The sequence below is a fragment of the Vombatus ursinus genome, unplaced genomic scaffold (assembly GCF_900497805.2).
Source record: "Vombatus ursinus unplaced genomic scaffold, bare-nosed wombat genome assembly UNPS02014791.1, whole genome shotgun sequence".
Taxonomy (NCBI): domain Eukaryota; kingdom Metazoa; phylum Chordata; class Mammalia; order Diprotodontia; family Vombatidae; genus Vombatus; species Vombatus ursinus.
The window spans coordinates 27,968,076-27,994,802 of record NW_020954569.1 but is presented as its reverse complement, the minus strand read 5'-3'; the positions used below and the strand labels follow the sequence as shown (position 1 = coordinate 27,994,802).

General features: G+C 34.6%; 1 protein-coding gene across 1 annotated transcript in view; it reads right to left on the bottom strand.

Moving 5' to 3' along the window:
• Positions 1-26,727, bottom strand: part of DNAH5 (dynein axonemal heavy chain 5) — a 294,914-nt gene that overhangs the window by 2,775 nt on the left and 265,412 nt on the right. Inside the window, exons 75-77 of the mRNA XM_027869069.1 lie at positions 25,933-26,145; positions 20,867-21,019; positions 20,182-20,413 (exon numbers count right to left, since the gene is read on the bottom strand). Of these exons, the coding sequence (XP_027724870.1) occupies positions 20,182-20,413; positions 20,867-21,019; positions 25,933-26,145 (598 nt within the window). The remainder of the gene's footprint in view (positions 1-20,181; positions 20,414-20,866; positions 21,020-25,932; positions 26,146-26,727) is intronic.

The window sequence follows — 26,727 nt, the reverse complement described above, 5'->3', positions numbered from 1 at the left end:
AGAGAGAGAGAGAGAGAGAGAGAGAGAGAGAGAGAGAGAGAGAGAGAAACAGACACAGAGACACAAAGACAGAGAGAGTCCACCAAGCCGCTGAAATGATAACATACTCAATGGTACTTCAGTACCACTCATGGTCTACCTAATGTTGCTCAATTTTCTCCCAGAAACAAACTAGGATCAAGTTATTTTTTTTTCTAATATATATCTACTACTGCAAGTCTTCATCAGTCACTTAAGACTCCTATGTATTAATACCCAATAGATTATACAAGGATTGAAAAGGAAATTACATTCATCCTCTACTTATTCCTACTCTTATGCATGCCTTATCACTTTGGAGAAGACTTGGAATCTTGAAGACTGTCCCAGTAGTGCCCAAACACTGATAGGTGCTACTAACTTGGAAGAGTTTCTAAAATAGTCAGCCAAAAATTGGTGATGATGATGATGTATTTGACATATCTCAGTTAATATACTGAATATATAGTTGTTGTCAGAGAACCAGTCTACCTACATTCAGGAGACTCGTCCCCAAAAGACTGGACTTGATTTATTTTTTAACCATGTTAACTTAAAAAGACCATAGATAGACTAAAGGGGTAGAGAGGTTGCTATTTGTATTGGTGAGGGGTACACTCACACAGATGAAATCACACACCCTTGAAGTACTGAACAACAGATCCTAATTCAATGCCTCTATGTTTTCCACTTTAAATTTGGCATCCTACAATTTTAGCACATTTGGCAGAACTATGGTTGTCCAACCCTAGTAACAGCCTTGATTTCACCCAGTTTTAATGGAATATCTTAAACACTTGAAAATATTGTTGGTATATGTGTTTCTTGGTAGAAAATAAATCATACGGTTTTAGAAAATTTTACAAAGCACATTTAAATTAAATATAAAATTATTTATATGTTTCCTATTAACTTTATTATTCATATCAATCTCTAAAACAATTTACAATCTTTTCCTTAAATATAAAGTTACAGTGGGCAAAAATTCTATTTTTTCCAAAATCTAAAAACTATAAACTAAAATTGATCATACCAAATTTTGAAGGACACTTGCATAATGTAATTAATCTTTGTTTTATCAATTGATTCTATCAATCCTTATTGTCCTAGAGATTCTGTTTGTCTGTAAGAAGCTTATTTAACCAAGCAATCTTGTATGGTAATATAAAATGATACAAGTCTAGTAGGGATAATTTTTAAACCTCCTCTAAAGTTCTAAAGGCATATGGTCAATCAGTCAGTCAACAAGTATTTATCAAGCACTTCCTGATGTGTCAGGCATTCAGCTAAACCCTGGACATACAAAGAAAAACAAAACAATCCCTGCTGTCAAACAGTTTACATTCTAATGAGGGAAAGAACATGTAAATAAATAAGCATATATAAACTATAAGCTGAGTAAATGAAAGGTAATCAGAGAGGGGAAAACACAAGAAGCTGGAAGAAATGACAATGACCCCCTGGAGAATGTGAGAATTTAACTGAGTCTTGAAGAAAACCAAGAGGTAAAGGGACAGAATACTCCAGGAATGGAAGAAGATAGTGCAAAGACACAGAGATGGGAAATGGAGTGTAAAGGTCAAAGAACTACAAGTCAGCCAGGACAATCGTGTCATAGAGTATGTGGAGGAGACTAAAGCATAGGAGGACTGAAAGGATAAGGAAGAACCAGATTTTGAAGAGATTGAAGTGCCAACAGAAAAGTTCTTATTTGATACTAAGGTTAATTAATAGAGAGCTACTGGAGCTGGGCATGGATGGAGGAGCAAGGTCAGGCCTACATTTTCAAAAAATCATTTTGGCAACTGAGTGGCGAATAGATTGGAGTGAGGAGAGTATTTAGGCAGAGGCCATTTTGAAGGCAATTGCAATAGTCCGGATGAGGTATGATGAGATCCTGAACTAAGATGATAGTTGTACAAATATAGAAAAAGAGGCATATGGGAGAGATGTCACGAAGGAAGAAATGAGAAGATTTGGTACTGAATTGGATATGTGGAGTAAGTAAGATTAATGATTCACGTAGGACACTGAGTTTGTAGGCATGAGTGACTGGAAGGATGGTGCTGCCTCAAAAGTCATAGGAAGGTTGGGGAAAATAGTGTTTAGGGAGAAGGATAATACATTTTGTTTTGAATCTGTTATGTTTGAGATGTCTACAAAACATATGTCCTGGAGGCAGTTAGTAATGTGTGACTATAGTTCAATAAATAAAGAGAGAGCTGAGGAAGAAAGATGAAGAGAGAGTGAAAGAGAGGAACGATGGAGGAAAAGAGAGGGGAGAAAAAGGGATATGGAAAGAGGAAGAGAAAGAGAAAGTGGAGTGGGAGACATAAAAAGACAGAGACAAACCATTCCAAGATGGATCTTGGAATTGTCTGCATTTTTGTTGTTCAGTGATTCAGTCATATCTGACTCTTTGTGACCCCAAGGACCGTAGCATACCAGGCCCTTCTATCATTCACTGTCTCTTGAATATGTCTGAGTTCATGTTCATTATTTCCATGATATTATCTATCTATCCATCTCATCATCTGCCATTCCCTTTTCCTTTCACCTTCAACATTTCCCAACAATAGAATCTTTTCAATGAGTCCCATCTTCCCACTATGTGGCCAAAGTATTTAAGCTTCAGCTTCAGTATTTGACTTTCCTGTGAATACCCTAGATTAATTTCTTTAAGTATTGACTGATTTGAACTCCTTCCTACCCAAGGGACTATCAAAAGTCTTCTCCAGCACTACAATTCAAGTGTTGATTCTGCAGTGCTCAGCTTTCCTTACAATCCAGCTCTCACAGAGATGAGCATTGAACACATAGGAGCTAATGAGATCAAAAAGTGAAATTGTACAGAGAACAATAACAATAAAGAAGATGACCTAGGACAGAACACTAGGGGACACTGATGGTTGGTGGATAGGACATGGGTAAAGATTCAATAAAGGAGGCTCATATTCCTTAAGAACCTAGTCAATAGCTCACAAACATTCAAGAGTCTGGCCAATATGGCGGATCTTTAATAAACCTTGTCTCTGACTGAAAGAAAGCTTGGGTCAAATTCATTTGGGCAAGACCTATGTGTCATGATTTTGGGGTCCCAGTATCCTTAAACCTCTAGATCTCATCATATGGTTCCCTGCTAACCGGGAAGAACTGCCTAATCCCAAGCTCTTCTCCAGCCAAGACTGGAAGGTCCCTGCTCCAAAGGTGATCCCTACTCAGGCTTTGGACAAGGGCCATACCTCTGCACCTCCTCCTCAGCCCTTCACCCTGAGGCAAGGACCACCCAGATCCTAGCATCTGCCCTTGTCTAGGTGATATCTTTTCCCCTGACCCCTCCCTCTCCTGAGGTGCTGGTTGATTTTTCCCTTTGCCAGCTGGCATTCCCCAGTCCCTTGCTCACAAGAAGTGGGACTTCCTATCTCCCTTCTTCCCCAGCCCCTGTTCCCACAGCGCCTTCAGGGCTTTTTCCCCTAAGAGAAGTTCCTGCCTTCCCTAATGGGACAATTAGAATGCGTGTTCTGACCTCCATTTCAGACCTCATTTAGGTTAAAGAGAAACTGGGGTGATATTCAGAAGATCTAAGGGCTTTAGGGACCTGTCTCTACAATTCAAGTTTTCTTGGGGTGATTTGCATATCCTCTTCTCCACCTGTTCTACCACTGAGGAGAAGAGGAGAATCTGGAAACAAGCCCAAAAATTTGGGGATCATTTGGCTAGCAATGACTCCACAAAGTACCCCCAGGAACAGCTGCTGTTCCCACTACTGACCCAGGATGGGATTATCAGAAGAGTGAGGATAGGGGAAAAAGAAATTATATGGTATTTTGCCTTGTTAGAAGGCCTAAGAACTGCATTTCAAAAGCATTTCAAATTTTTCAAAAAATTAAGAAAATTACTGAGGGAGAAAAGCAAAACTCTGCCCTTTTCCAAGACAGGCTATTAGAAGCTATTAAAAATTTAGATCCAACTCTATAGAAGAGGGAGCAATCCTTAGTATGTATTTCATTAATCAGTCTGCCCCAGATATTAGGAGGCAACTGCAGAAATTGGTGATGGAACCCTAAACACTTCAGGCCCAATTACTGGAGATGGCCTTTGAAGTCTTTAACAACAGACACCTAGTTGCAACAGAGGAGAAAGAACAAAGGAAAAGGGCTAGAGACAGAGAACATGCTCAATTTTTGGCTGCTGCCATGGCCAAGGAAAGATCCAAGGGTGCTCCTGGCAACTCTGGCAGTGGGGAAACCTGCTTTGGATGCCACCAGGAGGGTCACTGATCCAAGGAGTGCCCCTCCAGGGTGCACCCTAGGAAGAAGCCTGTCAACTTGGGCAGTGAGAGCCACAAGGAGGCCCACTGGTCCAAGGAAAGACCCTCCAGGCCATCCCCCCCCCAAGAAGGAGCCCCCAGGACCGATGCCTCTGGGACCCAATATGTGCCCAAGATGTTACCAGGAGGGACATTGGAGGAAGGATTGTCCCAGAGGTTGGAAAAGTGGTGGAGTCACCACCCCCCAGTACCCCATCCTCCAGTCTTCTCAAGAGTGAGAATGACAGGGGAGCCTGGGGCTCATTAACTGTCCTACTTTCTTCATCTCTCTTGCCTATCCCTGGGCAAAAAATCGAGACCAAAGGTAAGGTTACCCACTTTATCATGGTTATATTCTCTGTTTTAACCAAATACTCTGGCCCTACCCAGCCCTTGACCCATATGGTCATGGGCATTGAAGGGCTAATGGATGTCTCCAGACATATTTCCTCCCCTGCCTATTTGAGGATCTGTTGTTTGAATACTCCTTCCTTATGCTCTTCTCTTGCCCTGCTTCTTTGTTGGGAAGGGACCTGATGGTGAAGTTGGGGAGCCAATATTCTCTAGTTAAGCCTCCTATCTCCCTTTTCCTTCTGTGCACCAGACCTCCCCATGTTACCCTGGAAGTGTGGGAGACAATTGAGCTAATTGTTTGAGATCAGGGAATTCCTGGGTGAGTTACTCATGCCACCCCAACCATTCTTAATCTCCTTGCCAGGTTTGTCTCCTCCAGGGTTCTAGCCATCAACTTTCAGATGATTGCTCAGGTTACCAACCTCCAACTGAGTCCAAGGTTTTCTAACCCACTGGATCTGAAGTCTGACTGCTTGAATGGGGCCCAGAGAGGCAGGGACAGCTCTATGCCCCTTGCCAACAGGAAGCAGTTTCAGCAGCTAAGACCTTTGCCCCTTACCCCAAAAAGAATTTGGGTCCCATTTGTCTAAGGGATTCTCCTTGAATTCTCCCACTTGATCAGGGAGCTCTCTGGCATTCCCTTGAGGCTATAACCCTATCAGCTGGCCTTCATTATCACCTTTGCCCAATCTCCCAATTCTCTGTTAACCCTTAACCTAAACTAGCCCTCCATTGTCTTACCTCCCTATGGCCCCTGGCTACTTCCCACCCTTGACCCTATCTAGACCCCATTCTCAACCTCACAGTCATTCTCATCAAGATCCTTCCTAGATCCCTCCCACAGTCTTTCTATATATAAGGTCCATCTTGTCTCCATTAAGGTGCTCATATTCCTTAAGAGTCTAGCCAATGTGGAAGATCTTTAATAAACCTTGTCCCTGGCTAAAAAAAATAAATAAATAAAAATATTCAATAAAGGAGAAGGAGAAAGTGCAAAGGAGTAGTCAGTCATGTAGGAGGAGAACCAGAAGAGACCAGTGTCATTATAACTTAAAAAGGATAGAGTATCTAGAATTAGGTGATCAACAGTGTCAGTGTCAGATTTTACAGCAAAGTCAAGAAGGATATGACTGGGGAATCTCTATTAGATTTGACAATGAAAAGATCTCATATAACTTTGGTGAGTGTAGTTTCAGTTGAATGATGAGGTCAGGAGCAGGACTACAGAGGGTTTAAAGGAGAGGAGGTATAAACACCAAGGGTAGATGGTTTCTAAAGGAATTTGTAGGAAGCTAAGGGAAAAGCAGTACATAGGGAGAAATTGAATATAAGAGATGGACTAAGGAGGAGAGTAGGGCCAATTTATTGGAGAAGTCATATAGAGCTAGTACTAATGGTGGCTATAGATGGATTGGCTTTGGAGAGTACAAGGACTACTTCTTTATCTGAGGTTAGAACAAAGGAGAAAATGGTGGGAGCAGGTGTCTGAATAGTGTGAAATGAGGAGGAAGGGCGAAGGGGGAGATCTTGGTAAAAAGTCTCTTTTTTAAGGGAAATATTGTTTGAGGCTCTCACATAAACTAAATGGTGGAAGAAAGACTGTTGTGGGAGGCTGAAGATGAGAAAGTTTGAAACAATTTCCGGGGAGAGTGGGATAGCAAATGTGTACATTGCTGAAGTGAACATCCAGTTCAGATTAAAATAACATTGATCTATAGTGGAATTTATTGTATTATTTCATGATTCTTCAACCTCCTTTTAGTAGCATGTGAGTAGAATCAAAGGAAGTGAATGGTGAGAGTAATCCAAGGTTGGGGGTTGGCAAGGACAAAAAGGCAATGGATAAGAGAGTAGAAGATAATGTAGAATTGAGTTGGTTCACCAAGGGGTCAAGATAGGTAAGGGAGGAGAGTGTGGCCAGTGCAGGAGTTATGGTCTAGGGCTGGGTTGTCACCAGTCATCGTGACTTTTGTCTTGCCACTAATAATTCCGGAGGAGAAAGTGAAGCTGATGACTTTGCACAGCTCTGCCTCACTTAAATCCAATTTATATGCAAGTCAAGACATCATATCATTGTCCTCTTCAAGAATGAAAGATAAACAACAATGTGGTCTAGGAAAGAAGAGAAGATTGAAGGATAAGGATACTCCAGAGAGTATGAAGAATAAGAATTGCAGTCATACAGCATCAGGAATGATGGAATCATAAAAGATTGTGATCAGATAAATGTCAAAGTGTAATTCTAATTTGCTCCACACTAAGGAAATTTGGCCATCTATTTATTGAATATTAAGCACAAAAGCTTTTAAATGTCATAAAAAGGTGAAATGGAATTTTAAAACATCTTTATTTTCAACACTCTTGCTTCACAAAAACTTTCCAATAGATTTATTCAACTGGATTTAAAAAAAATGTTCCAGAAGTGAAAGTATCCATGCCAAATCACAGCATGAGACAAATATTTATAAGTGGAGAAGAAACCACTGCAAGTAGAAGTGCTTAATAGAAGTGCCAACAGACACTAAACTACATCATGGATGACTCACAAGTATCACCCCTGGTTAAGCAAATAATTTTGGATATAAAAATAAACATACTGTGTAGGTGGACAAAATTAGTCAAATATGCTCAAATATGAAGTCTGGGAGATCCAAAATAAGGAAGAGAGAAAAAAGAAGGTGGTATAGGGAGGTGGTCTACTGAATTATAAATATTTTAGTTATGAGTCACTTTGTTGGAAATTTCCTCCCCTAGACTGTTCAATTTCTTATACGAATTTAGCTTATTTATCCATACATTAATCTAATAAACTTTTTTTTTCCAGATTTGGGGGTAGTATAATAAACACAATTCTGAAGACCTAGGATTATCAAAAATAGTTATTAATGATGATAACATATATTATACTGATAGCTTATGTGTGCATTTATGTATATAAAACTTTAAGATTTACAAAATATTTTCCTTATAGCCTTTTAAGGTAGGGAGTAAAAGCATTATTATCCCTATTTTATAGATGAGAAAACTGAGGCTCAAAAAGATTGTGTCACTTGCCCACTAAGAAGAGATTTCAAGGGCCAGGAAGAAGAGAGGAAGGAAGAGGGAGATCAGGAATTAAGTCAGAAATAATCAGGAGCATAGGAGCAACCAGTGGAATTAGAAAGACAAAATGAGACTGAGCTATAGTGGAGGAAAGACTGAAGAGTCTGTTGGCCTATTTGCAGCTCAGAGCAGAAGACAGAGGCTGAGACTACCAATTACAATTCCTTAAGGACTGAAGAAAGTGGGAAAGTTCAGACACATGGGGCTGTTCCTTGCCCATGTGCACCTTTAAGTGCTTGTCTTTCAATAAACACTGTAATATACCCTGCTGTTCAACCACTGAAATTTCTCCTCAGGTTATGAATTGTCTCCTGTTATATAAACTCTTTGGGATGTGCTCAAGTCACCCATTAGGAACAGTGTGAGCACCTAATTTAAATGGAAACAACTTTGATTTATTCAATGGTCTGTCTGGGCCTTGCTCACACTTTCTAAATAACCGATATTTTCTCACTTGAGAAATGTATCAGGGCTTAGCATCGTGACATACTTTAAGTCAGGTGGGGTGATTTAAGCATTTTACTCAAATAGCCTCCACCCTTAAATTAAGAAACATGACAGAAAAGGTGATACAGACAGTTTGTCCTCCATATTATTCAAAGGATACATTTCCTCCATAATATCCCATAGCTTTAGCATAAGTCACCATGGGATTCTGCAGCTTACTTGCACCCACTATGTGCCTTTCCATTTCCCAGTCATTTGTAAGCAACTTTGATAGCTTAAAGATGGTGATGAATCCAAATCAGTGATCACAGTGCTTTTTCAGACAATTTGTATGTAAATAATACGCCTTAGTCCAAGGATTAAATTATTGAATCATTAAAAACACTGTGAAATTTCCTAAATATCATCCAGCTTTTTCTTTTCAGGTCCATTCTAGTACATGTCCTGAATACAGGAACTGACATACTAATTCAATGGATTAACCATCCAACTCTATGTTATAATATGGACAATAGGAAATCATTTAGTTTTATGTGAATGTATTTTTAGGGCAATTATAGAGTAGGCATTGTAATATTCTAGACCTTGATTCAATCAACCTAATGTGATCTGCAAAGATCTGGAGGATCTCACTCATGCTTCTTTCATTTTAATCTCATGCAAGGCATCCAACTTGACAATGGCAAATATCTATGGCAAGCATTTGAGGCCAATAGTCAGAGCAGCAATCACTGTATAAAGTTATCTCTATGATTGCATTTATCAAAAAAGATTGCAAGATCTTAAATATGAGAGGGACAGATCAAGTACTCAGGATAGCCGTGTAATTTAATACAGAACAAAACAAAAGAAAGGCCTCCAGCATATTGAGTATAGTCTTCATGAAGGCTTCCTCAAATAGCAAAGATAAGAATTATACAGACTAAGAAGAGATGGATGGATTGTAATTAGCACTGATGGAGGAAATATCTATATTTATGATATCACTAATCCACTGACAGGACCATGGTTTTTTTTCTACTATGGTTAGAAGTATACATTTCATTTTGAAATTCTATTCCACTGAAGTTTTGTTTAAAATGAATGATCTCACCGCAATGAAAAAGTTTGAGATCCACTGATCTAAGACAAATCCCTTATTTAAACATGAAGAAACAGAAGCTCATGGAGGTTGCAACTTGCTGGTTTATATGGATGATTAATGTGTGTTTTGAAAGGCAAAACTATGAGGCTTCTATGTAAAGAACATAAACTATGACCCTATTTCAAGGGTGGTGGATTTAAAGAGCATTTTTCCTTCATAATACTATGGAAATTATTAATAATCAGATCACTAATTATAGAATGTCTTATTGGAAGTATTCTTTGATCATTAGAATGTTACATTTGTTTATTTAAATATATAGCCATATCCCATAGCTGGTGTTTAAAAGAGAAGTTGCATTATCAATCAGACATAAAACAATGAAAGTAATTTCCAAAAATAGATTATCACTAACATCTGTTTAAAGCAGGAAAAGAGAGAATCATGGATTTTAAAAGAAAAGGCAAAAAAAAAAAGACTCAAAGATCAGCCACTAGTTCTGCTGCTAGTTTTATTTCTTCCTTTACCTGCTGATAATGAGCATTAAATCTGACTGATGCCTGGCAGGAGGAGTGCAGTTCATTGACAAATTGAATAATCTTTTCTTGAATAATCAAGATTTGACCTTATTATAAAATTATTATTTTATTATTCTCACACTGAGATGTTCAATGTTAAATTTGAAAAGTTTTTACAGCCTAATTATAAATCACTTGAGAAAAATCTTCAGACATACAGTGTGAAAAGGATTTTTATTTCATTTTATAATAGATACTTTTTTCACATGGAAAGTAAAGATAATTAAAATACCAATGTAAGTGAAAAAAAAACTATGTTTGGCCAAAACGACTTTTGGGTTTTATTTCTAAAAATTCAATGTCCTCAGTATTTCACAAAACTGAGAGAAGCAATTAACATGAAGCCATTACCCACTTGTTTATCATATTAAAAACCAGCAAATTAAGCCCCTCAAATCACAGGTCATAATACAAGTTGGATCATTGGTCTTACAGACTTATTCAATGACTAAAGGAACCACTGTCTCCATTTCTATCTTAAATTCAGAAAGGGGAGAAAATATCTGTCAAAGTCTTCTAATTTCTGACTTCTAGAGGCAAGACTTCTAAAATAGGGACCATCAAGAGAATAGGGAAGGGGTCAGAAGTTGTGGCCAAGAGAATTCTTATCTTAGACTTTGAGGCTAAATCAACATCATCCAGACTTTCAAATTTATGAGATTTAACAATTCAGCCCCAAACCATCTTCTGGGTATGATCATTCTTTTTAAAGGATTTTTTAAATTATTATTTAAAATTCTCAGTGAGTAATAAGAAACTTAAAACAAGAGGCCCAACCTTAAAACAGCTTTTGACATGAAAAACTGAAAACAGCAAGGATTGATGCCTTTAATCAACAGCTATTTCACAACTATGATTTACTAGTGGGCAATTGAAAACAGTAGTATTATATGTTCATTTACTAGTAAATGACACATGAACTTGACAAGGCAAATATGTAAAGAAGGGAGATGGAAAAAAGGGAACACATATAAAAGAGCAGAGATGAAGAATGTTACTGTGGAATGAGTGGTACTACTCTGGAGTTAGATGACTTGGATTCAAATCTCATCTCTGAGGCTCTGATGCTACCTTGATCATCATGAACAAGTCAATTAACCCTGGTCTTCAGTTTCATCATAAGATGAGATCAAATGGATGATCTGTGGTCTATGATTTATCAAGATAATGAGAACAAAATCCCTGTCTTAAATGGGAGGGGGTGGGAAATCAGTGAATTTTCACAAAACTTAAGAAGTTAATATAAAATGAAGGAACTGTATGTAGCAGTTGTGTGTTTGTGTGTGTGTGTGTGTGTGTGTGTGTGTGTGTGTGTTATCCTGGTAAAGGAATAGTATCTATGAAATAAGCAAAATGATGTATTCTCATAAAATAATGTAATAATTTAACAAAATATTATAGAGAAAAGTTCAAATTTGACAACTGTAACTTTGAATGTGAATTCAAGGGTATTGCATTTTCCCATTAAAAAAAAAGGGATAGTGATGGGATAAAAAACAAAACGCAAAACTATGTTGCCAAGTCTATGCTATTTATTTCCCCCTTTGTGACATTGGTCAAGTCACTTAAACTTTCTGGCCCTCAATTTCTCAACTCTTAAGTGAGAAGGTTGGATTGGATGGCCTATGTAAAAGTTGTTATGGCTCTATTTTTATGATACTATAATTCTGCATGAGATTTAAAGTTAAAATTAGCATTGAGGGAATGTAAATATTAGACATTTGTATACCTGTGGCATAACACTTAAATTAATAAAGGGAAAAATACTGAGCTGTAAGGAAGAATTATGAAGTAAATTATTATTAGTGAGAGATTTCAATAGCACATTAGCAGCATGAGAGAATTTTTTTAAAAAGTAAATGAAAAAGAAATCACTAATATTAATAGGATGATGAATCAACTAGATTTGAGAAAAATGGCATATACATGTTTTAAAAAGTTTATAGAATATGCACACATACACAAAAGATCATTTGTAGTACACAAAATAATACGATAGGTAAATCCCAAAAGAAAGAATCTAGAAAACACATATTGATTTAAAAATATAGGTATAAGAAAAAAAATGACCAAAAGATGAAAGGATATAAGACTAGAAAATGATTCTAAATGATTCTTAAAGCAAAGAAAAAATATGAAAAGAATCAATCACAAATTATATTGAAGATAACAATAATATAAAATCAACACATCAAAATTTATGAGATATGGCCAAAGTTGTAGTAAGGGGAAATTTTATAACCTAGATGCTTACATTAATAGGATTCTAAAAAAGAAAAATTGATAGAGTTTGCAGTCAAATTAATTGTACAAATCAATTTATGAAACTAAAACTAATTAAAAAGTTTGTAATAAATAAAACAGAATTTTTAATGCATAAAAAAATAAAAATCAGTTTAAAAAGCAATTCTATTTTTAAAGCATAAGAAAATTGCATCAAAAAGAGAATGAAAAATTATCAAGAACAGAAAAGAGAATACCATGAATACACAGAAGTAAACTACGAAACCATTTCAACAAAACAAAGAATATAAAAGAAATAGATAAAAATTCACGTAAACTATAAAATATACACGTACAAAAAAAAGAAATATTTAACTTCAATAAGTCTTAAGTAGAGGAAGGCAGGGGATGGATGGAGAATGGAAGGAAGAGAAGGAGGAAAAGAAGAAGAAAGAAAGAGATCCAAAGAAATAGAAGCAAAAAAAAAAAAAGAAATAGAAGCAGAGGCAGAGATCAAACAATAAATTACCAAGATCCCATAGACTCATATGAACATTATCAGATATTTGCAAAACAAATATCACTATCCTATAATCTATTTAGTTGCTATTTATAAAGCACTTTAAGGTGAATAAAACACTTCACCTGATTATTTCAATTTATTCTCACCAAGCTTGTGAGAAAAGCACTATAATTATTATTATCCCTATTTTATAGATGAGGAAACTAAAGATCCCAGATGCTAAGTAATTTGTCCCTGGTCAAACAACAAACTGTCAAAGACAGAATTTAAATCTATAACTGCATTAATTCCGAGTCTGTGGCTTTTTACTTTTGTCCACAATAGAACTGTGCCTAAATATATATGTGTGTGTGTGTATACATATATATGTATGTGTATATGTATATATATATGTATGTATACATGCATGCGTACACACACACACACACATGTATTTAAATATATATACACATGCATAGATAGAAAGATACATCAAGACAACTGTTTCCATGAGACAAATAGGATTCTGATTGCCAATCCTGTCAAGGACAAAGCATAGAAAATGAACTACAAGTTAATTCTATTAAGAAATATTGTCACAAAATATTAAAATACCAGCAAACAAAATACACCAAAACATATAAATCTTTATCAAATTAGTTTATTTCATGATTCTAATGATGATTAGATAGTATGAAAATAATGAAATAATAATATCAATAAGAATAAAGATAAATGATATTACATAAAAAACCTTTTATGAACTACAGCACTGATTAATATAGCATCTAGGTGGTGCAAAGGAAAGTGTTGGGCCTGGAGTCAGGAAGCCTCATTTCCCTGAATTCAAAGCTGGCCTCAGATATTTATTAGTTGTGTGACCCTGGGCAAGTCATTTAACTCTGTTTGCCCCCATTTCCTCTTCTGTAAAATGAGCTAGAAAAGGAGATGGCAATCTACTCCAGTATCTTTGCCAAGAAAATCCCAAATGGGGTCATGAAGAGGCGGATAAGACCAAAATGACTAAACAAGAAACAAAAATAACAAAAGCACTTATTTATGTTAAACAGTAAAAAGAAGAGTAATGGAAAGAATTGTTCTTTCCCTTAAAATGGATATAAAGTGATTTGAAATGCTAAGAGTTAAATATATAATAGAGAAATATTAGAGGCTATCAGATTAAGATATGGAAAAATCAGGACTATCCTCATCAGAGTTAATATCATCATTATTATTCAACATAATTTTTAAAATATCAACACTATAAAAATTCAAGAAATTAAAGAATAAAAATTACTTGATATAAGTAGCTTCAACCACTCAGGTAATGAGATATAAGATAAACTCATAAGAATTATCAGCATTTTTGTCACTGACAAAAATAATTTCATTGACAGAAAAAGAAGTGCTATTTCATTGAAATATTTGGACAACAACCTACCATGACATACATAAGACCTACATAAAAACCATAAAATAATTTAATAGAGATAAACTAATAATTGTAATGTTATTCAAATCATGTGGCAAGTTTGAGCTGATATAATGATGACAAATTACCTAAATTAATTCACAAATTTTAAAGCAATACCAATAGGCTACTCTTCATAGAATTAAACTAAATGATAATTAAATTTACATGAAAAAAACAGAAGGAGAAGACTGTCAAGAGGAGTTATGGAGGGAAATATATATATATATACATATATATATGCACACACATGCGCACACACACACACACACACACACACACACACATATATATATAACATGCATGATTTTCAATTCCAGACCAAAAATTATACTATAAAGTGATAATTACCCAAATTATCTGGTAGTGGATTTTTTAAATTAACAAATAGATTAATGGAATGGGAAAGTTAATCCTGAATTAGAATCTGACACAATAGACTAGTGTTTGATAAATCACCAGTGAAAGAATGCAGTTGAAGGAATTGATTATGAAATAAAAACTGATGGGAAGAAAAGGAAGTATGGTGAAATTGAAACTAGATTCATTTCTCCTAAAATACACTACAATAAATTCTAAAAGATTACTGCCTATTTTTGGTTTTTCAATCATAAAAATAGAGCAAAATTTGATGATTGAACTATCTTATAGAAATAAAGAAAATTCTTATTATTCAATAAATAGAATAAAATATAGGAAAATACATGTGGATAATATAAAATAAAATATTTTTGAACATAAACAATGAATAAAAAATATAAATACCATTATTTGGAAAGATATGTTTAAACTCTGATTAAGAACAGGAGGAAAATAAAACTATCCTCATCAGGGTTAAGATCATCATTACTATTCAAGATAATTTTAGAAATATCAACACTATAAAAAAATCCAGGAATAAAGAAATTTAAAATCTGTCTTTATTTGGCGCAAATTTTAAAAGAAAAATTTATTCCCAGACAATTAGAGAAAATATTGAAACAATAATTTCTCCAAAGAGAAAAACAGATTTTCAACAAATATCTGAAAATTTGTTTATTCTCTCACAAAATAAAAATATGAAAATTAAAGTAAATTTGAGATAATGATTTACATCCATTAAAATTGACCAATGTTCAAAAATCATGAAAGTCAATGCTGACAATGCTGTAGATATAAAGATACATTCTTACAATGCTAGTGGCATTGGTTTTTTTATCCCCTTTCCTAATGTTCCCTTAATTAAGACGATGCCAAAAAGACTATACCAAAAAGAAAAAATCTTCTCTGCACAAAAATATTCATGGCAATGTTATTTATCATTGTTTTTTTAAAAAACAAAACCTACAAGCACTCAAATGTGTCCAACAATTGGAGAATGGTTTAGCCTATAGGCATAACATATGCCTAAACACTATACTAAATTACAAATTTCATCAGACTACAGAAAAATGGGAAAATATATGAAGATATATTGAATGAAAAAAGCAGAAGCACTTCAACAATATTTACACTAACTATAACTATTTTGACAATAATAATATACTACTTGATTCAAAATAGTTAAATTGATTATAGACACTATAATTTTATCATTTATATAATAAAATATTTGATGATTAGGAAATAAATGTTATTCTGGTGAGATTGTTAACTATAATAGATGAAGAGAGACCATGAATTACAAATGAAAAAGAATGAGAGAACTTCTGACTGAAATAACTGAGTTAAGCCCTTATCTTGTGCAGAAAAATGAAGAAAATTCTTGCAAACATTTTAATTTGTATCCTGAGAGAACTGAATGGTGGGACTGTGTTTCCAGAATTGAAGTGCAGAATAAAAATAAATAATTTTGTTGAGAGGTGGCATTTTCTTTTCTCTTTCTCACAGCTAATACATTGTAAACAACTTTGTTATTGTTATTATTGCTGTTAAAGTGTTGATAAATTATATAGCCAGTAAAATGTTTATTGAAGTCTAGGAAATTGGTGTGCTTTATATAAAAAGAGATAAGCAAAACTTATGGGGAAAGAAATTTTCTCATTCAATAAATATTTAATAATCTGCTGTAGGCCCACTCAAATATAATTAAATAGTGAAGGTAACATTGCAATTTTTACAATATTTAGTAACTAAAATATCATAGTATACCCCTTGATTTCCTTAGAAACCAAGATGAGAATGACCAAGAAGAAGGTAAAGTGAAGGGAAATAGTCAGACTTAGACAATATTTGAGCATCATCAACCTTCAAAAACACGCGACAGTAATAGTAGCTACAAGATATGAAAAAGATATATACATACCTATCAGACTGGCTAATAAGACAGAAAGGGAAAATAATGAATATTGGAGAGGATGTGGGAAAATTTAATGCACTGTTAGTGGAGTTGAGAACTGATCCAACCATTCTGGAGAGCAATTTTGAACTATGTTGAAAGGGCAACCAAACTGTGCATATCTTTGGATCCAGCAACAGCACTGCTAGGTCTACATCCCAAATAGATTTTTTAAAAAGGAAAAAAAAACCTATTTGCACAAAAATATTTATAGCAACTCTTTTTGTGGGAGCAAAGAATTGGAAATTGAGGGGATACATCAACTAGGGAATGGCAGAATAAATTGTGGTGTGTGAATGTAATAGAATACCATTGTGCTACAAGAAATGATGAGCAGGAGGATTTCAGAAAAACCTGGAAAGATTTACATGAACTGATGCTGAGTGAAATGAGCAGAACCAGGAAAATATTGTACAAAGTAGCAGCAATATTATACAATGATTAACTATGAATGACTTAGCTGTTCTCAACAAAAAAAAAATGATCTAACACAATTCCAAAGGACTCATGATGAAAAATGCTATCCATATCCAAAGAAAGAATGGATGGAGTCTGAATGCAGATTGAAGCACACTATTTTTTCATTTTATTTGTATTTTTTTTTCTTTAGGTCTTTTTCTTTTTCTTCATAACATGACTAACATGGAAATATGTTTTAAATGATTGCACATATATAACCTATATCAAGTAGCTTACTGTCTTAACAAAGACAGAGGTAGGAGGATGGAGAAAATTTGAAACTTAAAATTTTTTTAAATGTTAAAATTGTTTTTGCATATAATTGGGAAAAATAAAATACTATATAAAAAGATATATACATACATAAAATACAATTTTTAGAAAAATAAAAAGGTAAATTGAATGTTTTGTTACAATCTTATAAAAGCTAACACATTTAAAAAAACAAATTCTATGTAGCTTGTTTATGAATTCATATGCAATTTAATTTGAATGTTTTTGTTACCTGTTATAAAATTTAGCCTTAAAACAATAAATCCTTCCATTCCTTGAGACTTAGATCAGGTTTGTCCTATTTAAGTAAGCCTTCTTTCACCACCCCTGTCTTTGATGCTCTTTCTGTTGCTTTCTAATTTCTATCCAAACCAATAATTCTCAAATATTTTGAAGTGTTGAAAGCATAAAGTTTAAATACAACTTTTATGAAATTCCTATAGTAAGTTATTTTAAAATGATTGTTGAAAAAAACTTCTACTTGTTGGGAAAATGCATAAGGCTGATTTTATTTTTTTAAAGACTAGTCTGAAAATTATAACCACATTTTAAGTAATTTACCTATTAGGAATTATGCTTTTTAAATTAGGATGATAGTTCACCTCACAAGATACTTAACAATTTTTCATCTCATTTTGCTTGTCAAGTTTTTCTGGAAGAGTACTAAGGTCATTATATTTTTTGTGAAAATATTTCATAGTTTTGTTTCTAAATTTGCTACATGGATATGTTTGTTAAAGCCTCTGAAAACTGCCAGAACCATGATACTCTTAAAAAAAATTAGTAACAGCATGTACTGTTAATCAAGATCCCTAAAAATAAACTGAAATTGGAGAGAACTAGCATTATATCATAACTAACATCAATTTTTCTGCTTTGGATGTCTATACAAATTGGGTTTACTCATGTCAGAAACTTGGTTATTAATACTTTTACTTTTTTGCTTCTCAAATTTCCTTACTTTACACAATTATTTATAATGGGGATAGATAACTGAAAATTTAAAATTATCCACTAAGAAAGACTGACAATTGACTATGTCATACATTTTAGGGTGCATTCAGTAATTAATTTCAGAACAATAAGAAGCAAACTCTTCAGTGACATGAGTTATTTACAGAGTGACAATGGCATCATGGTGACCCTGGACTGTTGAAAGCTATTCCAAAACACAGGAAATTCTGACAATTTCTGCTATGCTATAAAGACTTAAAGTAGGACCCCAGGAACATGCAGCCTGCATTCTGAGGACAACTCTAGAGAATAGAGAGAAGAGTATGACATCTAGGCTGACCACATGGTGATAAAGTGTCTGGCCATGGCAATCCATAAAACAAAGAAAAATACAAAATGGCCCTGAATTCTGTGTTGTTCCCTTCCAGATTGTGAGAGTAGAAGAAAAGTGGACAAACAATGATAAGGACCATGCAGTTTTTAGGTTGTTTACAAATTCTAACTTCACTAATTACAGTCTAAAAATGAGAAAATGTCTAGTGATGATTAAATGGTCATATTATTGCCAAAATTGAATCACATCAACCTTGAAATTTTCACTATAAATGAAACCAGAAGTTAGAGGGTAGTTGTATATAAATGGAAGGAAGTCTCTCAGAATCCTTGGAGAAAAAAGAAAAAGGAGTTCTGGTTTTGTCATGAAACTAAGGGCAACAACAACCAAAATATAAATAAACCTACGAGATATTTGATCATCTTTTATTATAGTATCCACAAAATATATCTGAAAAAAAAAACAGCCATCAAAATAATTACAACCTGGGCACAAATTCTCCATTGCAGAAGATGAAAAGATAGATAAGTTTCAAAAAGATACACAATGACTTTGATATGAAGGTGGGAATAAGAAAGGAATACAAAAATATTTTAGAAAACATTGATCAGAAATAGAGAATGAATGGTTTATCCATATCTCCTCAGAAAATGGAGAGAAGTGAAGGAGGATGAAACCAATTTTTCAAAAGCTTTGTTAAATTCCCAACAAAAGAAAAGTCATCCCAAGGGCTTCACAGGACGAAACTAAATAAAAGGGGTAAAAAGATCTAACAATGTTTTATTATCAACTCTTTTCATCTTTAAGGCCAGTGAAACTGCCACTGTTAGATTCTTGAATTAAAGCCTGGAAAAGTTTATTGAATAGTTAGAACTGGAGTCAAAGGGAACAAAGATGAGGAAAGTAACCAGATCAGAACAAGTCTGCAAAGAAGATATCCATATAAATGTAACATAATTGTGAAGGCAATGAGGAATTACCTCACAAGGCATGGCAAGGAGAGGAAAATATAGTCATGGGAGGAGGGGAAACATATACCTCCTTAAAAGCAAAGGCTCTTTTTCTTTTATCTTTGTATCTCTAGCACCTAAAACAACTCCCGGCATATATTTTGCATTTAATAAATGCCTGATAATTACTTACTTGATTAATGCCCCCAAAAATAAAGAAAAAGAGGATATCATCAAAAGTGGTGATTTCAGATCCAAGAACTAGGTCCAAATGCTCCCTCTGATACATATGACTCTAAATTGTACAGCATGTCCTGACCTGTGTTCAGAGGGTCAGTTTCCTTCCCAGGGAATCCCTACAGCAATGAAATAATTATATTTCTACTTACTAACCCCCCAACACAAAACCTTTAACATATATATATATACATATATATATACATACATACACACACACACACAGACGTGTGTGTGTATGTGTGTATAGTTGTAAATATAACCTGCAAGATTAATAGAGTCCTTACTTCAAAATTAGAAGAAATCTAGGAGGACATTTAGTCTATGCTCCTTCAATGAACAAACGGAGAAACTGAGGTGAAGAGAAAGGAAATAAACAGTTTGCCTAAGGTTACACAGAAGATAAATGGCAGAGATCAGATTCAAAACCAGGTCCTCTGCCTTCAGAGTGTTGCTTCCATTCTGTTCCATTCTGTTTCACTAAGGTGTTTATAGTCTGTCAATATGAACAATTTATCACCTGAGTTTTTCATGATACTAAGAATTATAGAATAGGTCAGATTACTTACTATTGTTTTCTGCATATATCCTTATGATAGGCATCAATTCAAAGAGCACTTTTGGTTTTGATTCAATGAGTTTCACATTTCTTTTATCCCATCCAGCACCTTCTAGGTAGAGCCCATAGACATAGACACCCTCAGTTGGAGGAGCAGAAATGTCATCTTTCATCCATTTGGTGACTTCATTGCAAAGTACCATACTGTCCAATGCCCATCCTTTGTTGGCTCGAGTTATTTCCTATTCAAGGAGAAAAAAAAAAACAACAAAGACAGCACAAGTAAATTAGTGAGCTAGTCTTTCAATATAAAGATAAAAATAATTTTTAAAAGGAGACATTAGAACAAGCAAAATTCTCCTCATTCAAAAGAAGTAGAGGATTTTTTAACTGGATGTATAAAAATCCCTCACAAGCCATACCTATGCATTGATTTCATGGTTTTGGTTTGGGTTTTTTTAGACACAAAAATCAAACTTGGAAATAAAGAATATACATTAAAAATTAAAGGTAGCTGTTTTTAAAAGACATCATATTAGCTTTATCTTAATGTCTTAATGCCAAGAATTTTCATTAGTGTTAAGAGGAGAAAATCATTCTTTAGCTTTATCACATGCCTCAAAATGATTAAGAAAGAAGAAAAGTTTATAGCAGAAAATTATAGAATCACTCTGTGTTCAAATCATGGTTTTTACCTGTCTCATTGCTGTTAGAAATCCTTGAGGGTTAAAAAAACCTGTCATCCAAAAGCAATTTGGTCGGCCATCAAAAAGCCAAGAATTAAATTGGCAATTTCTTTCTAAGAGTTCCGTAAACCAGAAACCCAATGTACTTGAAACCCAAGATGCCTAAAAAAGAAGCACAAATATAAATGTTCAGTTAACATGAATGATCCAAATAGATTCAATTAATGTCCTCAGTAAGTATTCATTAAGTACTTACTATGGGCCAGTCACTATTCTAAATGCTGGGGACAAAAAAAAAGGCAAAAAAGAGACCATTTTCCAGGTATTCTAGCCTAATAGGAGAATCAACGTGCAAACAACCCCATACAAATGACATGCATTTTGGAGATAATCTCAGAAAAAAGAGATTATAATGTTTACAAATCCTTCAGGCTTTGATATATAAATGGTTGCATGATACAAAATATAATTATATTGATAATCTATCCGTTCAATTTTCAAGATATGACATGTGGAAAAATTGAACTTTGTTTATGTCCTTATTCAATACTGTGTAAGCTCTGGGATTTCATTGGCATAGGGATCTTCTCCCCAGTGTACATTAGAACTCATTTATGATTTAGCAAAAGGGCTCCACGTGCTTCCCTGGCCAACTTTCTGGTGATGAACTCATTACCCTTAGCCAGATCTCCCTTGGACAGCTGACATATAGTACATTGCTAGGCCAGTAGGTGAAATATTTCCAGTTTGATAGGCCCAGACAAAGGTTGTGCTATACTAGAAGATCCTCCGAGAACTACTTTTTTCCTCCAGCTCCTCAGTGAGCTATCCAAGTAGGACTTATTATGGAGGTTGCTTAGTGTACTTACACTAGTGTTTTTAAAACTATTCAGATTTTTTAATGACAGTATGATAGTTCACTGGCCATCAGCACGATTACCAAACTAGTATAGTTTTCTATAAAATATCAAAATGAATATAAAGACATTCCCTATCATTAAAGTCACATTCCAGGTAAGATTATGTTCAATTCATTGGCTCAATGATAAATTAATTCAATGAGTTAATGGAATTAAATTCAATGTAGTTTGGCTACTTCTCTCAGAATAAAAATGAAATATACATAAATTTATATGAAATTCACATTCATTTACATTTATATCACTCTGAAAATTATGGCTATAGCTCAATTCAGGATGAATCAGTATTTTAAGATATTTGTTATTATTCAGTCATTTCAGTTGTGTATAACTCTTCATGACCCCATTTGGGGTTTTCTTGGCAAAGATATTGGAGTGGTTTTGCCATTTCCTTCTTCAGTTCATTTTAAGATGAGGAAACTGAGACAAATAGGGTAAAGTGACTTGCCCAGGGTCACACAACTAGTAAGTGGCAGAGGTCAGATTTGAACTCAGGCTTCCCTCAATCCAGGCCTGGCATTCTAACCACTATGCCACCTACCTACCCCATTTTAAAACATACTCTCTGATAAATAAGTTGTACAAGTCTTTCTTCACCTTTCATTTTTAATGAGATTAAAAACCAGTCTACATTCTTCAGGGGTTTCATCTCCTTTCAAATTAATTGCCTACTTCCCCTGATGAAGGAAGAAAATATAAAAGTTGATTTTCTTTATCACCCTTAGATCAATTATATTAATTTTCTTTAACAAAAAAGCCAATTCACTGAACTCATTTTATAAACTTTAATTACTCCATTTGATGTAGAAATATTATTATGTTTTCATTAGCATCACCTTTACAATCATTACTTTACTTCAATGATACAAGGGATCTATAATCTCAATGGTGTGTACACTCCCTCCAAATGAGGAGCTCCCAACCCATCCATTCCTTTCATCCCTTTGAATCTCTCATCCATATCATCCCTTAAAGCCTCTGCAGAGGATCTATCCACCCAACAGTCCAAGGGCTCCTCTCTGGATCTCTCAACTTTCTCTGGATGCCAATGGAGCACTTAGGCTAGCCATCAGTTATCCCTTCTTCTGCTATACAACCAGACTACCTCTCTTTAAATTAACACAATTTTATAATGATATCCCTTATAGCACTTGCCTTATGCAATTCTTTCTTACTCATATGCTATAGTCTACTCACACCCACTATGTTTCATTTTAATTTCTTGAAGACTATAGCATCCCATGACATGAAGGATATAGCATCACCAGAAAGTCTACTGCAGAATATTAGTTTCTTGAGATATCATTCAGTGTTGTCCATATCTAGGACCTCCTACCTATCTTTGTAAAGAAAATATTTGGACAGTAAAGGCATAATGCTTTTGTATAGTCTATAAAACTTTGGATTATCTTACTTTATATGTCTCAATCATTTTCCCCAACATATCCCTTACCTTGTCCTTCATTGTTTTGAAGTCACAAGTATTGCATTATATGCTAATTTAATTAGCATGTGCTTTTTGAATTATTTGTATGTTTGTTTGTTTGTTACCTCCATATCCTCTACTATAGAAGCTGGTGCATAAGTTAAAAGTATTTACATGGCAAGTTTTTTTTGCAAATGCTTATCAACAGCACTGCAATATGAAATGACCAAATATCCCATAAAATGATTTTTGTTGCTGCCAATAGATTCATGATAAAACCAATTCTGCCAATTTTTTTATTTGCTTTTTAAATTAGAACCTGTGATCCAGCCTTCCATTTCATTGAAATTGACTTTTTCTTGCTGGTTTTATTTGTATTAAAATGACTATTTATGATTAAGTTCCTCTAGTCATATATTCAATTGGTCATTGGATATACCTTACATTTGGAGTACCTGTAGCTAAGTTAATGTTTATAGAAAATATAAAACCTCCAATTACTACCACCCTTGCCTGACTTTCCTGCCACTTGAATATTTGTAAAACACTTTGCAAACCAAAAGTACTATAAAATGCTGGGATTTTTTTTAATTAAATGTCCAGCTTATTGGTAATGAGCATCTCCATACCATGCAGTCTGCTCTGACAATACGATTTTTCACTGAATGCAGTTCTATTTGCTCTCAATTTCATGGCACAAGATGCCACTCCCAGGATATTCTAACCACCAGACATCTCTATATCCTGCAGTTCAACTCAACCTTGGATATATTCAACACCTTCCCACCTTCCTCAGTCTCCTCTCCCTTCTGACTAGAGAGCTGGAGTGGGGAGCATGAAATTCCACCCAGAGCCTTCCTTTATAGAACACAAAACCTGGACTTTGCAGCTTACTCCACTTTGCATCTTCATTCCATTCTCAACTTCACAGAACAAGATATTCCTTGGGATCCCCTCAACCTCCACTTTCCAGCTTCCTCTTATGTATTTTCTTCCTCCATTGGATTACAAAGTCCTTGAGGACAGAAAGTGTCTTACTTTATCTTATTTGTATCTGTGGAGTATAGCACAGTGCTTGGCACATAGTAAGTAGCTAAGAAATATTTATCAAATAGAAATGAATACATAATTGAAGCTTTTCCAGCATGGCAAAATGTGCTACAACCTGAACTCCACTGACAAGGCCTCTCAGAACCCCAGATCCCTTCTTTGCCATCAGAAGGTTTTTGCAGCAGGACTTTGTGGCCAGTGGGATATCACTATTCACAAATATGTGTGGGATTTATAGACTTGTAAGTGTGTATAAAGTATTGTTTTTATTTTATTTATAAAAACCAAAGTAATCGATTTTGGTATGTATGTTTCTGAGATATAAGGAATTTTAAGCAATCTGCCTACAATTCAAAATACATTAAAGCCCCAAAGCACAGTTATAATTTGCATTCAGTTCTTTGTCTTAAAAGCCTCAAAACCTTTATGCCATGCTATTTCAATCATCCTCCCAACAACCCTGTTGGATAGATTAAATACCTTCATAAAAACATCATGGGTTTAAAATGAATTCATTCCATCCTTACCCTTTTGGGTTAGTTAAATCAAAGACAATGGCTTGTGACCTAGCCTGAAAACTAATAAATTGAGATTTTCTCTTTTAGGGGGAAAACCATGCAGAGATTTCTGAGGGGAACACTTCTCAAGAGTTTCACAATCCCAAATGCAATCCCAAAGGTGAAAAAAGTGCTGGCTAACAGCAAGGTTACAAATCTAGAAGACTGGGAGAATAATGGTGCCTTTTACAAGAGAAGAAAAGTTCAAAGGAGGGGTAAACTTGGGTGGGGGAGGTGAAATATAATGATTTGTGTTTTGGACATGTTGTGTTTGAGATGATTCTAGGATATTCAGTTTGAAATTTCTAATAGCCATGACTAAATCTATTTAGCTGAATATTTTAGATGAAATATTATTTATGAAAACATACCAATAGATCCTTTCCTGAAATCTGTGTGTTTCACTACTTAAGGAGACATGTGACAAGTATTTGTATTCCAACTCAGCATTTATGAGTTTAAAGTATTTTATTTCCCTCACATGATAATACCCACTACTCTTTTCTTCCTATAACAATATTCAGTACCACCTATCCATTTCCCATTGAGAAAATATTAATCAATAAATAATTACATTTTTGTAAATTCAAAATATTTAAAGAATATGACTACTTCTGCTTCCCTCTGTGAAACCAAAGCATAAAATTCTTCTAAGTGTTATGTTATATGTCTACCTTCTCCCTTGTTACTCTTGACAGATGATGCCTAAATGCAAAGAGAAAAAAAAATCATCTATTCTGAAACAAAGGAGAACTTTAAATAACATGGACCTGGCTTTCTACTTGTTACATGAAAAAATTCATGCCACTTAGTATAAGGACTTCATTTTAGGAGTACAGATGTTTTCTTTCATTGCTGTAGGGTGCTCCTCATTGAGAAATTTCCCCCTACCAATACAGAATGACATAGCTTTGTGGTTTACAATTTTAGACAGTTGCCCCCAGCTCTAAGAGGTTAAGTAATTCTCCTGGGTCACAAAACCAGTTTGTACAAGATATGGGACTTGAAACTAACTCTTCCTATTTCCTAGTCCAGCTCTTCACTTTTCCATTATTTGACTAGCTATAAATTTCCCCCAGTAGGACAGCAGGAGAAAATTATTCATTTCAGATTCATGCTTACTTTTCTCCAATGAGCAGGGATCCTTGCATCATACATGCAATCCAAAGCATCTCTCAGATTTTCACTCATGATGATGGTGCCATCTATTGCAAGTTTTAGTTCAGTTAAGGTGCTTCGAACCAGGCTAATTACCCGTTGCATTCGGTCTACCTCTTGTCTGAGAAAGATGTTCATAGGTTGGAATGTCCCCATCTTTTGCAACCTCTCTTTTACCTGTCATGGAAAAAATCAAAAGACACATTAAAAATTAGACAACTATTAATGACATTACTGATTTTGTGTCCTGTCACTCCTTGGGGGGAAAAGGTTAGAACTTTCACAATTTAATACAAAACATTTATTATTTGTGCAGAAAAGATAAAGCTGACATAGGTAACTATGACCTTTCACTTAGAGAAAAATATGCTGCTTCAGTGCTATTAAGGGATGCAAAAGGTACCCCATAATTTTTGTAAAGAAATGATTATTCCTTCACACAACAGGCAGCTGGAGTGGAGCAATGGATAGAATACTAGGCCTGGAGTCAGGAAAAGCTGACTTCAGGTCTAGCCTCTGATACTTTATAGTGACCTTGGGCAAGTTACTTAACCTGCTTGGTTCAATTTCTTCATCTATAAAATGGGAGGATAATAACCTACCTCCCAGGGTTGTTGTAAGGATCAGATGACAATATCTGTACAATGCTTAGCACAGTACCTGGTACAAAGTAAGTGCTACATAAATGATGCTGTTGTTGTTGTTGTTTCTCCTACACTTTTGAAAAGGACCAATGACATAATGAGACTGATGTCTTGA